The sequence below is a fragment of the Meles meles genome, chromosome 3 (genome assembly GCF_922984935.1).
Source record: "Meles meles chromosome 3, mMelMel3.1 paternal haplotype, whole genome shotgun sequence".
In the NCBI taxonomy this organism is placed as follows: domain Eukaryota; kingdom Metazoa; phylum Chordata; class Mammalia; order Carnivora; family Mustelidae; genus Meles; species Meles meles.
The window spans coordinates 109,876,871-109,891,161 of NC_060068.1; the positions used below are offsets into that span (position 1 = coordinate 109,876,871).

At 51.6% G+C, this 14,291-nt stretch overlaps 1 protein-coding gene across 1 annotated transcript; it reads left to right on the forward strand.

Annotated features, from left to right (window-relative positions):
- Positions 1-9,763: 9,763 nt before the first annotated feature.
- TIFAB (TIFA inhibitor) lies at positions 9,764-13,368 on the forward strand. Its single transcript, XM_046000379.1, has 2 exons — positions 9,764-9,913; positions 12,335-13,368. Exons 1-2 carry the CDS (start codon positions 9,882-9,884, stop codon positions 12,936-12,938), a joined length of 636 nt encoding a protein of 211 aa, XP_045856335.1. The 5' UTR covers positions 9,764-9,881; the 3' UTR covers positions 12,939-13,368.
- The last annotated feature ends 923 nt before the right edge of the window (positions 13,369-14,291 follow it).

Sequence of the window (14,291 nt, forward strand, 5' to 3'; positions counted from 1 at the left end):
TTTGCCTCTGAATGACCAAGGGAGTTCCAGCAAGGTCCAAGACCAGCCTGAGAGTGTAAGGAGGGCTTCCTCAAGCAGATGACGCCAAGGGCGGGTCTTGTAGAAACAGCAGGAGTTGGGTGAGTTAATAAGGAGGAGCGGGTGTCCCAAGACTGGAGGGGAAGAGCCAGGAGGAGCAGTGACAACCACAGCTGTCCCGGGCCTCAAGTAGAAACCCAGGTCTTTGTGCAGCTGGGCCTTGAGGAGGGGTCGGCGCCCACCCCAGGGACAGGTGTGTGGGCAGCAGGCAGAGAGGTGGACAGGCAGAGAACAATTGCTTATGCAGCATGGGCGCTCAGAGTCACTGGCCACCACGCACTAGGCCGCTGGGTCACTACTTCACCAGGCCTCAGTGATTTACGCTTCACAAGGTGACACAGTCCCAAGGAGCCTCTGGAAAACCACTTGGAGAGAGAGCTCTGTTGTCAGGATTTCTCATTTTCTCATCACTTTTCCATTTTCATGATGGAGTGCCCCCCCGGGGCCAAGGGAAAGGGAAAATGCTTTTTATATTCTATGAGGGGCCATGTGGAAAAGACATATTTCCCACAACATTCGGTTCAGAATGAAGACGCACATTTGTAAAGCATATGTGAAAAATGTCATGCATGAAGGGTATGAAATATTTGTTGTCGTGGCTGGGCTAGTTTGGTGAAATATCATAGGACAGGGAGAACAATTTTAAGAGTGAGAAACCCCTGGGGAGAACGCGAGCTGCTGGTCTTAAGGACACCTTCGCAAAGCAAGGTGCCAGACGGTGTTGGGGAAAGAGGAGGGTGGGGCCAGGCTGTGTGTTCATGTTGGCTTGTACTTGCACAAAGAATATCTGGAAGGAAGCCCAGGACCCTGGGTGAGAGAGACTCTTGAACTCCGCTTCTTTTTTTCTTTTCAGAAATTGAGGACTATGTGAATCCATTACTTATTCAAAGCATTATCTAAAAACAAGAACAGCAACAACAAAAAAAAGCCTTTCGCTCTGTGAGCCTGCATCTCAGAAACAGAACTAGAACATTCAGAGAAATATTGCACATTTTGTCTGGGGAAAAAAAATTTCTGACATGCAACTTCCTCCCTCTAGCCATGAACCCAAGCAAGTCCTCTGGGTTTGGAACCATCCAGACTTTACAGCTGGACACTGCAGCCCATTTCTCCGATGGTCCCGGGGGCAGTGACTGCATGTGTTTTATGAGGGGCTGTGGTAGTACCCTAATAAATAGGACATTCAACAGGACAGCAGAGACAGGAAAACAAGTTGAGTGATGACGGCCAACATGCAGCATCAACCAGCCCTTGGGGCTTTGACGGGGTCCGGGGAAGAGCCAGGAGGAGCGGTGAGCAATGATGACAGCAGCACCCTGGAAGTGTATGTGGACGGCTGAGGAGGTAGCAGCCTCCCTCCTTCTCCTGTGGTTCTTCTGACATCCGGCTCTCTGAAACTTCTGAGCAAGGCTTTGCTTGTGTGCGCCCCCCTCTTGGGAAACCTGCTCCTCCTTATTAACTCAGTCAACTCTTGCTTTTTCTTCAATACCCACCCTTGGCATCATCGGCTTGAGGAAACACTCCTTACACCCCCAGGATGGTTCTTGGACCTTGCTGGAACTCCCTTGGTCTCATGCTTCTGGGTCCACCTGGCTGGTCCTTGTCTGAGAGCCCGTCTCCTGCACTAGCCTGGATCTCCACGGTGGGGGGTTGTCTCCTGTGCTTGGCTAGTGCAGAGCCCACCGGGGGCTGGGTGCAGAGGAGGCCAGTTGTCCCTGGGCTCAGCCTCTGCCTTTGGAAGAGGTCCAGGGGTCCCGCTTGGAAATACAAACAAGCTGAAACTTGGCTCTGGAGCCATGCTAGGGTCAGGTCCTGAAGTGTGCAAGTGTCCTAAGCTTCTGTGCTGTTCTGTGTGTGGAGACAGCTATTAGTTCCTATGGATTCAGAGTGCATGATCACAGAAGGTGGTCCAGGAGCTCCAAAGTCTAGGGATCCTACTGCCAAGACCCCTGCTCCCTGGAAGTTTCTAGGGTCTCATTTTCTTGGGTCCCAGACTGAAATGCAGCTCATGTGGGATCTGTCACCTACTCCAGAGTGGGTTTTCTAAACGTCACTGGTTTTGAAATTCCAATAGGTATTAAACTGGTAAAGGAGAATTAAAAACAGACAATTTAATTTTGCAAAACAAATCCACAGAAATTACAGGAGGGCCTTTCCTTTGTTTGGGCAAAATCCAGCCAGATTGCCCTAGCCATGGTGATGGCAGTTTCCGGAAGTAGCTTCTGAGGCTCACAGCCGCAGAGCTAGCCCAGCTGATTTTTCTTGGCACCAGAAGCCTCCGTGACATAACATTCTTCCCAGGAAATGTGCATCCTCCTCCAGCTCATGATGACCATTCTAAATACAGGAGGTGACTTGAGGTGTGAGGGCTGGTGGGAGTGAACGGACGCCCAGTGTGGGCAGCACAAGACCCCTCCAAGTCCCACTTCCGGTAGCGCTCTACACAGAGGGGATTCATTTTCCTTGTGGCTGTGAGCCAACAGTTTAAAGAATCTAGGAAGAGCTTTAAAGACCAAATGCAAAAGTTTTGAAATGCTGTGACCTTCTCAGTTTTATGCGTCTACTGTACTGAGGGCTCAGAATTTGGCTCCCAGGCTCTGATTCTGGGGCCCAAACCCACGAAAACGGGTACGTGGTGTAGGTGTCTGGCTACAGCTTTGTTTAGAAGCCCATTAACAGACACAGAGGGCTCGCACTAACCCTTGCCCTTAAAATCTGTGATGCCAGGAACATCAGGAAAGAACCAACAGCGAGGGTCTAGGATCCAGTTCACGGGCAGGAGGGCAGGAAATGATGAAGTCGGGTGCCTGGCAACTCACAGCCTGGATGAGTCATCGATCTTCCCACTAACACCTCCATGAGATTCGTATTGTTAGAAACAAACCCGTACTGCCGGCAGGGTGCTGTGGTATTTCCGACAGAGTATTTCTGTGCAACAATATAAAGATGGAAACATGATACTAACAAAAACTATAAGGTGAATCTGAGTGCTTTCTGTTTTGTGTTGTTATCAAGATATATAAAATACTGGGGCGCCTGGGTGGCTCAGTGGGTTAAGCCACTGCCTTCGGCTCAGGTCATGATCCCGGGGTCCTGGGATCGAGTCCCGCATCGGGCTCTCTGCTCCGCAGGGAGCCTGCTTCCCTCTCTCTCTCTCTCTCTCTGCCTGCCTCTCTATTTACTTGTGATCTCTCTCTGTCAAATAAATAAATAAAATATTTTAAAAAAAGATATATAAAATACTTTATTCAACCTGATACGGTCACATTATGGTACATTGTCACCATTAATCATAAATCTTATCTTTAAATAACTCTTTGTAGGAAAACTGTGTATCCACATGAATGTGGACCCTGACCTTAGATGGTAGAGGAAAATAATCTCCAAATGGATTAAAAATCTAAAATGTAAGAACTAAAACTCGACAACTCTTATAGGAAAAGCATTCTCATACTGGGTTTTGCAATGATGACTTAGATAGGACACTAAAAACACAGGCAAAGAGTAAAAACAGGTGCATTGGGTTACACCAAAATTTAAAACTGTGCATCAAAGGATCGACCAACAGGGAGAAATGGCAACCTATGGAATGGGAGACAGTATTTGTAAATCCTGTATCTGATAAGGGGCTAATATCCAGAATATATAAAGAGTGCCTACAGCTTAACAATAGGAAAACAACTCAATTTAAAAATGGACAAAAGACTTAAGTACCCATTTCTTTAAAGAAGATACACAAATGGTCAACAGCACGGGAAAAGATATTCAAAATCACTCATCATCAGGGAAATGTACATCAAAACCACAATGAGTATCACTTCACATTCATTAGGATGGCTGTTTTTAAAAAAAAAAACAAAAACAGGGGCGCCTGGGTGGCTCAGTGGGTTAAGCCACTGCCTTCGGCTCAGGTCATGATCCCGGGGTCCTGGGATCGAGTCCCGCATCGGGCTCTCTGCTCCGCAGGGAGCCTGCTTCTCCCCCTCCCCTCTCTGCCTGCCTCTCTGCCTACTTCTGATCTGTCTGTCAACTAAATAAATAAAATCTTTAAAAAACAAAAAACAAAAAACAAAAACAGGGCACCTGGGTGGCTCAGTTGGTTAGGTGACTGCTCAGGTCATGATCCTGGAGTCCAGGGATCAAATCCCACATGGGGCTCTCTGCTCAGCAGGAGTCTGCATCTCTCTCTGACCCTCCCCCTTCTGGTGCTCTCTCTTTCTCTCAAATAAATAAATAAAAACTTTTAAAATAAAAAAAAACAGAAAAATAACAAATGTTGGCAACAATATGGAGAAATCAGACACTTGTGTGTTGCTGGCGTGGGAGGGGGATGGGTGTGGAATGTAAAATGGTACAGCCACTCACTATGGCCACAATGGTGGTTGCTCAAAATATTAAACAGAAAATGACCATGTGACCCAGCAATTCCACTTCTGAGTATATATGCAAAGGAACTGAAAGTGAGGAATCAGACAGATATTTCTATAGCATATTCATGGTAGCATTATTCTCAATAGCCAGAAGGTAGATGGAGAAACCCAAGGGTCCATTGAGAGATGAACGGATAAAGAAAATGGGATACATACAATGAAGTAATACAGTGGAGCACTGTCCAGCCTTAAAAAGGAATGAAATTCAGACACATACTGTAACGTGGATGAAACTTAGGGAGATTATGTTAAGGGAAATAAACCAGTGACCAAAGGACAAATACTGTTTGATTCCACGTATGAGGTATCTAGAGTAGTCATAGAAACAAGAAAAGAGATGGTTGCCAGGGGCTGGAAGGAGGGGGGAAATGGGGAGTTTTTTAATTGGTTTAGAGTTTTAGCTCTGCAAGATGAAAAGGTTCTGAGATGAGTTGCACAACAATGTGAATATACTTAACACGGTGAACCGTATGTTTAAGATGGTTAAAATGGTAAGTTTTATATATTGGACATCTTACCACAGTCTAAAGACAGATAACTATTTGCAGAGGGAGAGCTGGTTTTTTTCCTCCCTCCTGTTGCTATCAGATCTGCCCAGAGAATTTCTAGGCACCAGGAACCACCTAAATTCCCACACGGAGGTTTTTTTCATGGTATGTTAAAAGTCTGCCTTTGAAGACACGCTAATTTCAAAATATACTTTATTCCTAAACTGTAGTTAAAAGTATTTTATTTATGCTAGGCTTTTACCTCACTTAATTAAAAACAAAGAGCTAATGTTTGATGTGTGTTACACTGTGTTTGAGGCCATCTTTCCTAGCCAGATGTATCCTCTAAATAAAGCAAGCTGTGTTTCTTCCATCCGGGTTCTTGACTGAAACAGAAAGCAGCCCCAGGCAAATCCCTCTGACCAGGCGAAAGCTGCCCCCACTTAAAGTGTTAAATGAAGAGGATGGCTATAGGGCACGAAAGATAATCCCCTTTCTCAAGATGAGGACAATGAGGACACCAGAAGGGAAAGGAAAGGAAAGGTGACTTGCCCCCAAATCTGTCCACAGCAAAGGCATGGCTGGCTCAGGGTAAGGGCTCCCTCCCTGCCCTTCGGGTCTCTGCCGCTCTGGGTGCTGTGGGGGATGGTAGAGGGAATGCATGCTGGCCAAGACCTGGCCGTCCCCTCCTTCACCAAGCCCCTGCTCCCCACAACCTAAGGGATGGCCCTTTGGCTCAGTGGGGAAAAAGGAGGTCAAAAGCATCAAGTAACTTCTGGGCTTACTGGTACCAGCTCCATGTGGCCTGACCACCTCACCAGATGGTAAGAGCTAGGAAGGCCTCAGAATTCCAGGCACCCATCCCCACCCCTGCCTCAGGCATTGGTCGGGGCTCCAGGACTTAGCCGGTAAGTAAATCCTTATTATCGGATTTAGCAGTAAGTAAAATTGACATATATTAAGCATTGAGCACAATCATGAAATTAGGCTTAGCAGTGACTCCCGGAAGAGGGGAGGGAGCATGGGCCTGAAGCAGCTCCTGAGAGCCGCCTTCTCACCGGTTCTGGCTCCTTCTGCAAGTGGGGGCTACCACAGTCATGCTGACCAGCCCACCCTCCATCTGGAGGCCCAGCCCGCACTCTGGGAGGGAACATAGAGGGAACAAGTAATTGGGGACCCCCTGATTGCCATTTGCTTCCCCCAGGGCTCGGCCGAGCTGGCCAAAGGTTGAGAGATCACCCTGAGGGGACTCAGTTAATGGTAACTTTTCAGACCTACGGTGACCTTGCAGTTATCATTCTTACGAGCCAAAAGCATGGGCCTGGGTGAGACAGAGTCATTTCCAGAAACTGGGTACTGACTCCTACCTCCTCCACTAGGCTTCCTCCCACATCCCACTCTGCAGAGTCAGCTCAAGTGCCCCCTCCTCCAGGGGGCCCTTCCTGGTGTCTCCCCTCCCCATAGGTTAGACTCTCCTCCTGGGGTTCACGGTTCTGTACGCTTCCTCCAACCCCCACAGCATCTGTGTCTATGAGTTACAGGTGCTCTTTTCCTTACCTGAGAGCTCAGTGCGGACAGGGAGCAATCCGTCACGATCAAAGCAACAATCGTACCATGTATACAGTATGTACAGAGTCACAGCCACAACAAATAGTAACTCCATCCATATTCCTCTTACCACGCATGCATGAGGCCCTGGCCTAGGCTGCGTACTGTGCACGCATTTCCTCTCTGGGGCCTCTCTCCAGAGAGTCCCAGGGTTACGCCGCTTCCCAGAGAAGGAAGCTCAGCTTCTTGTCTTGGCAGTGCCGGGCACCCAGGCTGTGTTCCTGGGCAGGCCACTTACCCCTTTGGAGCCTGTCCACCCCGGCCACCACGCTTGGAAGCGCTGCTCCATAGGGCCTCCCGCTCCGGCTTCCTGCTTTATGCCCGCGCTCCATGGCTTGGTATTCTCTGGTGAGATTTGCGGCGGAGTCACCTGGGGCCATTTCAGGCCATTTGAAGTTAGAGAAGCAAGGACTCTGTCCCCATGCCACCCTCAAGTGCTGGGCTTTCCTCATGCTCTCCTCCCCAGCTCCCCCTGTGTCCCAGGCCTGAAGCTTCCATCCTCCTCTTCCCTGTGAGCGCAGGCCACTAGGTTTACGGATGCTGCCACCTGGTGGTCACAGGGCGTAGGCACATAGCGGGGTGGCTGCCGCAGGCTTGGCAGGCTGCAAGCGGGCCCTTCAGCGCACGTTTGCAGGGCGCAGGACAGCTGGGCTCCAGAGAATGCCTCCTAGAAGGCATGGCAGCTTCGTGATTAGACCCAAGAGCGCGGCAGAATGGGTTCGAGTCCTAGTTCGGCCGCTTCTCACATACGGGACCTTGGGCCAGATTAATCGCTGTGAGCTTCAGCTTCTTCATGGGTCAAATAGGTAACCTTGTCCTTCTGTGTTGGGGCCATGTGCCCCAGCCATCACCTGGAGAGTCTTCCCAGGGCACCCCCTTAACTTCATTATCATTTAAAATGGAATTTCTGTTAAATTTCATACAAATGAGTTATTCAACTCCAAATTATGTTCATTTTAAGCAAAACCTGGGGCCTTTGGAGAATTGGGGGTGTGCCAAACTGCCAGGCTGCTCCACCAGCCCCTCTCGCCAGCTGCATCTTTGGCTCTTCTGCTGTTAAGGGTTCAACCACTAGCAGCACTCATTAAGGCCATTCTCAGCACGTGGCGTGTATCTCATTTAGCCAGAACACAACAAATTACCGTGATTTCACAGAGCAGAGATCAGATTCAGAGAGGCTGAGTAACTTGTTTGACATCATGTGCTTGCTAGAAGAAGGAACCAAGCCTCACACCAGAGTCTGTCTGACACCAGAATCCTTGCCTGCCCACCATTGTAGAAAGCTCTAGAAGCTGTTGTTCTGTTCCTGAGTTCCCCTAAGCAGCACACGACAGGGACATTAACTCACTGATATATACTCCTCAGGGTCCCAACATCAACCAGAGAAGGGTCTCCTGGCCAGGGTCTGAGAAGGTAAAACCGACCCTCGACACCCTCTCCCCTCAGGGGGCTGCCAGCCAGTGACCTACAGGACTTGAGCAGGACTTCTGGCTCACCTTTGGAAGGTGCAGCCCAGGCAGGACTTCCTCGTACCAGATGAATTCCCTGACTGTTTCAGTTCTCCCTTCCTGGAACTGCTCTGAATTTACTGAGGGCACAGGGGTCATGACCGCATCTTTTCTAACCACCTCCTCTCCCACGCCAGGGCTGGGAACGGGGACCTAGCCTTCCTCTCACTGAATCATGGGTGCAGGGTATAGTGCAGATGCAGTGTCCCATCCCTACCAGAGGGAAACTAAGGTCCAGAGAGGGGACAGGACTCACCCAAGGTCACACACCAAGGGGCACCAAAGCCCTTGTCTGGCTCCTACCTATTGCTCACTGCCTTGGGCTCCTCAGGGGAATGCTGGCATCCTGTGTGGGCCCTGATGGGGACAGGCCTCCCACACACACCTGGCCCAGCTCTGTGTGTGCTAGAGCTTAGAGACACAGCGGAGAAGATGGACTACGGGGAGGCAGCTGGTAGCTGATGCTTGGTTCCCTCCAGGAGCAGATATACTTCCCAGCTCTGGGGAGCTGGTCTCCTGGGGGAACCCCAGTGGTGGTCTCACAACGGCTGGGGTACACAGGGATGGATGACTGTTTTCCAGATCTTCCTATTGTTCTTTTTAGTTACTAAACAACAAATAGAGTCTACATGCTCAGAAGAGAGAAAGCAGGCTAGACCCTGAATCGTGCCCAAAGGGGCTTAGTCCCGAGGGTGGGGCCTGCTGAGATATCTGGGGCTACAAGGGTCACCCATGAGAAGTGGGTAAGCAGGGACTCTGGGACAGTGGGGCAGATCGGGGTTACTGTGCATGGCATCACCCACCTGCACACCCTCCAAGAGTTCCCGGGATAGCCTGGGTTTGACAGGCAAAGGAGAAAGGATTATAAACTGCTTCATTCCGGGGCCTTGGGGCAGGCACTGCCCTTCCTTAGGGCATCAAGTGTCCCCTGTATAAGATGGGTGTATGTCTCTTGCCAGCTTGGTGGACACAGTGAAGCCAGTATGAATACACAGGTGGGCTGTGAAGACTTGGGCCACATGAAAGTTTAGCACCATGGTGACACGGGGTCACTCCCAGGATGGCTGGGGCCCACAGTGCTGGGCTAGCACCCATCGCAGTCTCTTCTAGGCTGCCCTAGAAGGCCAGCAGAGCCCAGGAGGGGTGGGCATAAAAGATGGCCTTTCTGCTGTCCTACAAGAGAGGCTGCCCACCATAATCAGCCATTGGCCCCCGTCCCCTGGGTCCCTGCCCTTCCATGACACCCTGTGGATGGTTCTGTTGCCCACAGCTCCCTTGGTCACTCCTAGTCCAGCTATAATGCTCTCCTCCCAGTCGCTCATGTATGGGGGTTCCCCTCACTGACCCTCTATTCTAAAAGTTTCTCCTTTCTAAGAGGCCTGGGGTGCTTCCCCCACCCCTACCCCCAGACTATTGGCAGCAGAAAAGAGGAACTCTACCAGTTACCAGCACTGGACTCGGCATTCCAGGTCCCTGGGGATGGGCCACAGACACAGGCAGTGCGGAAACCCAGTGGGGAACCCCACTTCTCAAGGGCCTCTGCTGGCAAGGATTCCAGGCTGGGGTTTCTCAACCTCTCAGCACTGGGGTTGCAGTTCTGCAATGGGAAATTATGTTCCCATTTTCTTTCCTAAGAAAAGGGGAAAGGGAAGAAAGCGGTGACACGGAGGGATGACGTAATGCATCACAGCTCAGCAGCAGAGCTGTCACCGCCAGCCCCAGACCCAACCCGGCTCGGCCCTGCATGCTCCTGAGAGCTCACAGCTGCAATGTCAGACGTAGAGGGGCCCCTGACAGTAAGGTAGGTGAAGGTCAGGAGGACTGGAGCCATAGCCAGGGGAGAGGGTCCGGTGGGACCGGGAGCAGGGGCCCTGCTGGCTCCTCGCCAGGTGCCTCTCAGAGTGTCTCATCCTACTGTCTCATCCCAGAGACGGCCCTGGTAGGGTGGCTTTCTGCTTCTCTAGAAAAACTGGGGGGTCCTGGAGACATGAGAGGACCTCGTCAGGGGCTCTGCCCTGGCGGAGGGTTTCTGTCAGCTCTGGAGCACTCAGTGGAGCAGCAAGTCACGTCTCGAGAGCAGTGGTGAATTTTAATTTCTGGGGGATTCTCTCAGGATCCCTGTGCCATGGGATCAGGTCCTGGAAGGGAACTCTGAGTTTCTGGCCAGGCCTGAGGACTCGGGTACCCATTTTGGCTGTCCTGGGCCCAGTTTACCTTCCGAACATCAGGAGGAGGTTTCCTGCAGGCGGGGTCCTGGGATGTGGATGGAGACCCGTGTATGTCTGTGCTTTAGGGAAGAGGGAGGGTCCTGAGGAGCCTGACTCCTCACTATCAAAGTGCAAGGTCCTCACAATTTGCCTGCTTCACCCAGAAGGTAGAAGGGTTCAAGGATCTGGGACTCAGACTACCTGTGACAGCTTTCTAGTCCCACGGCCCTTGAGGACCAGGCTTTCGTTTGCAGTATACCAAAACCTGATTTCACAGGATTTTCGTGTGTGTGTGTGTGTGTGTGTGTGTGTGTGTGTGTGTGTGTGTGCGTGCGCACCTCCACACTTAGCCATTTAGCAAATGTGCCCCCAGACAGATGTTGTGGTCAAGCCCAGTGAGCACAGGGCAATGGGACACAGGCCAGCAGCTCAGACCACAGCCTGCCCCCGGGGGGCCTCGGGGACCGCAGGAAGAGCAGAGCTCAGGGAAGACAAGACAAGGACCCACATGACTCTGGTGTAGAATGAGAAGATGGGCTGAATGGGGGTATCTGGAGGAGACTGCAGGGCAGAAAGAGGAAAACAGCTTCATAGAAGAGGCCACCTTTGAACTAGGACTTTAAAGATGAGTGGTATTTGGGTAGAGTTTGGGATGAAAGATGACTCTGTAGCAGAGAAAATACTGTAGGCCGAAGCCTGGAGCCGGGAAAGTGTAGAACTAGTTATTCAAACCCACGCATCCCTCGGTTCCCAGTGCGGGCGGTGGCAGGCTCTGCATCATATGACATTGGTGGCTGTGCTAGAGAGTTTAGATTCCTCAAATCCATGCGGGAGCAAAGCCGACTGTTGGAAGTAGCTTTCTTTCTTTTTTTTTTTTTTTAAAGATTTTATTTATTTATTTGACAGAGAGAGAGATCACAAGTAGGCAGAGAGGCAGGCAGAGAGAGAGGAGGAAGCAGGCTCCCCGCGGAGCAGAGAGCCCGATGCGGGGCTCGATCCCAGGACCCTGAGATCATGACCTGAGCCGAAGGCAGCGGCTTAATCCACTGAGCCACCCAGGCGCCCCTGGAAGTAGCTTTCTTGCGTATGTGCCAGTGAGATTCTAAAGGACAGATTACCAGAGGTAGAGTGGCTGGGACAAAGGAGGTGCGCACGTCTCACTGTGGCAGAGAGAAGTGCTCTCCGCCTCTGTGTTACTTACTGTGTTACTCGGCCTCTGCAGAGTCCCTTCAGTTCTTGAGTGAGATCTCTCCATGCTCTCCACCTTCTTCCTCAGGATCTGCCTTCTGCCCATATAATAAGACATTCATGCCCAAAACGCCCTTGGCATGGTGCCAGGTCCATGGAAGCCCTTGGAACATGTTAGCTGTTTTTATATTTTCTCTGGGTCTCCAGGCAGCCTTTCTGGTTCCCCAGGAGCCAGCTGGGCTTCCTGATTCTGTGTCTGTCCATGATTCCTGCTGCTAGAAGCATCTGTCTCCTCCATCAGCTGAGTGTTCGGGAAATCAACAGTTTCTCCTGTTGCCTGTGCTCATTCCCAGCAGCTGGTCAGTGCCTGGCTCAGGCAAGGGCTCAGCAAGGGTGTTTTGGGGGACTGTTGGATACAAGGAAGGTTTGTCCTATCTGCCTGTCCTTCTCTTCCATGAAACAGAGCCAGATTGTCTCCAAATGACAGTAGGCCACCAAAACCACACCATGCAAGCCGAAATGCCTTATACCTTGCAAAGACAAGGATAGGCACCCTTATATTACAGAAAAGAAAGGTAAAAGCTCAGAGTGGATGAGTGGTTGAGTCCTACTCCCAGAGCGTGCTAGAGATGAAGCTGAGGCTAGACCCAGCAGGGCTGACATCCCATACCAGCTCTAGTCTTGGCACTATCCTGGTTTGGACGGAATCACCATATCCACACTCAGGGCTCTGCTGTGTTTGGCTGGAGCTGGTTCAGGATCCCTGAGGTGGGCAAGCAAGTCTAGGCTCCAACCACATCTTTCTGTCTGTGTTCCCTCCTTCCCAGCCTCCCGTCCACGGAGAGAGCCCTCACGGTCCTGCATGTGAGCCTGTACCATGCGGAGCAGGACCCAGCCACCTTTGCCAAGGTCCCACCACAGCTGCAGCATGGTACCAGCCCGCTGCTGGTGGGGCGGGCCCCGGACGCCCACCTCCAGCTGCAGCTCCCCCGCCTCTCCCGCCGACACCTGTCCCTGGAGCCCTACCGGGAGAAGGGCAGCACTCTGCTGACCTTCTGCCTGAAGGCCCTGAGCCGCAGGGGCTGTGTGTGGGTCAACGGGTTGACTTTGAGGTTCCTGGAGCAGCTTCCTCTGAGCCCAGTCAACAGGGTCACCTTCTCCGGCGTCCAGATGGTGGTCTGCATAGAAGGAGGCACCTCGCTGGAGGGCTTTGTCTGCTGCTTCCATCTCAGCCCTTCACCCCTGATTCACAGGCTGCAGGCTGAGGAGACTGATGAATGGGAGAGCACCTCCCACGGGCAGCCTCCCCCAGGTTCCAGGCCACAGGCTCCAGGTCACCAGGGGTTTCTCCATGGCCCTTCCCTGCCTAGCCCTGGAGGAGGAGCAGAAACACAGCTCCAGAAGGAGATCTCAGATAGTGTGCTGTGCTAGCCCCACTGGCTGCCCAGAGCGAGCCTCGCCCTTATGAGGACTTGAACTCTTGGAGCGACACCATGCGGAGGTTGACCAGCACGACCTGCCTGGTAACAATGAACTGATTCTGCAAACATGCACAGTCTGGGGCGGGAGTGGCGGGGCCGCGGCACACCCTCCGTGGTTACAGCTCTGCAAAGTAATGGGACCTTCCTATACTTTTAGAGGGCCTGAGGGGTTAGGAGAACCTCTCTCAAGCCTTTCCCCACCTTTCCCTCCTCTTGTCTGCCTAGGAGTTACTTTATGTTGCTAATTTCGTGTGTTGCTTAAAGAGCTGGAGTTTGAGGTTGTGCCAGGAATGCATGGACACATGTAACAATTACGTTTGTGGTAGCTCGGGGTTACCTTGGGCTTTCCAATACCCACAGGCACTTGGGGCTTAGGGAAGCCTGTGTTTAATAAACTACAAGTATTTCATTAAGCTGGCATACCCAATAGGATCCCCTGACCCCCAGATGGGCTGCATGCTCGCCGTGTTGTCACGCAGAGGCGGGGGCGGGAAGTAGAGAAGAGGTGTAAGAGGAAATTGGAAAGGTGGGGGCTCACATTTCTGGAAAGGATGCGGGCAGAGCTCAGAGTTTCCTACAGGGTGGGGAGCTGGGGGGCTGAGCCTGCCTGGAAATTCAATGTCCCAGTTATCCTCAGGCTCCCTCCCTGTGTCATTTCTGGATCAAAGCCTTGGCTGATCAGAGGGCAAGGTCTTCAAGGAAAGGTAGCTTCCCAGAGCAATGAACTCTTTCAGAGGGTGGGGAGGGAGGTTGTGGTGGAATTCAGCTCAGCCATTGTTTGACTCCAAATGGCCATTAGGGATGGGGTTGTCTTTCAAAAATAGGGGACAAGTAGTGAGCCAGGCAGGCCAAGGGTGGCACAGCTTTCTCAGTGAACAGGGGAGCTGAGCACAGGCACTCACTCTTCATGTCATCCTAGTGGCAGTGGGGGATTGGAAGTGTCATTTAAGAACAGCATTCACCTGTGTAAGGAAGTGAGGGACCTACAAACCCAGAGGGTCATCACCATCCTAGATCCTGCTCTAGGGTATCTGAGACACTGAGGCCATGGGGCTGCCTACAGGCTGGCTCACATCCTCTGGCCTCTAACCACCTCCAACAAGTATTTCAACACTCTCTACTTCCCACCCATGAAGAAAAACCCGTTTGCACCCAAGGCAGGCTACAGGGACATTCAGCTGCCCTGCCCATTCCTCCCCAAGCATCGTCTTCCGGGGAAAGATAGCATAGGGCAGGACCCAGGCCTGTTCTGGCTGGAGAAGCTTCCCTTTTAATAGGGAATAAGGCAAGGATCCTGACATTA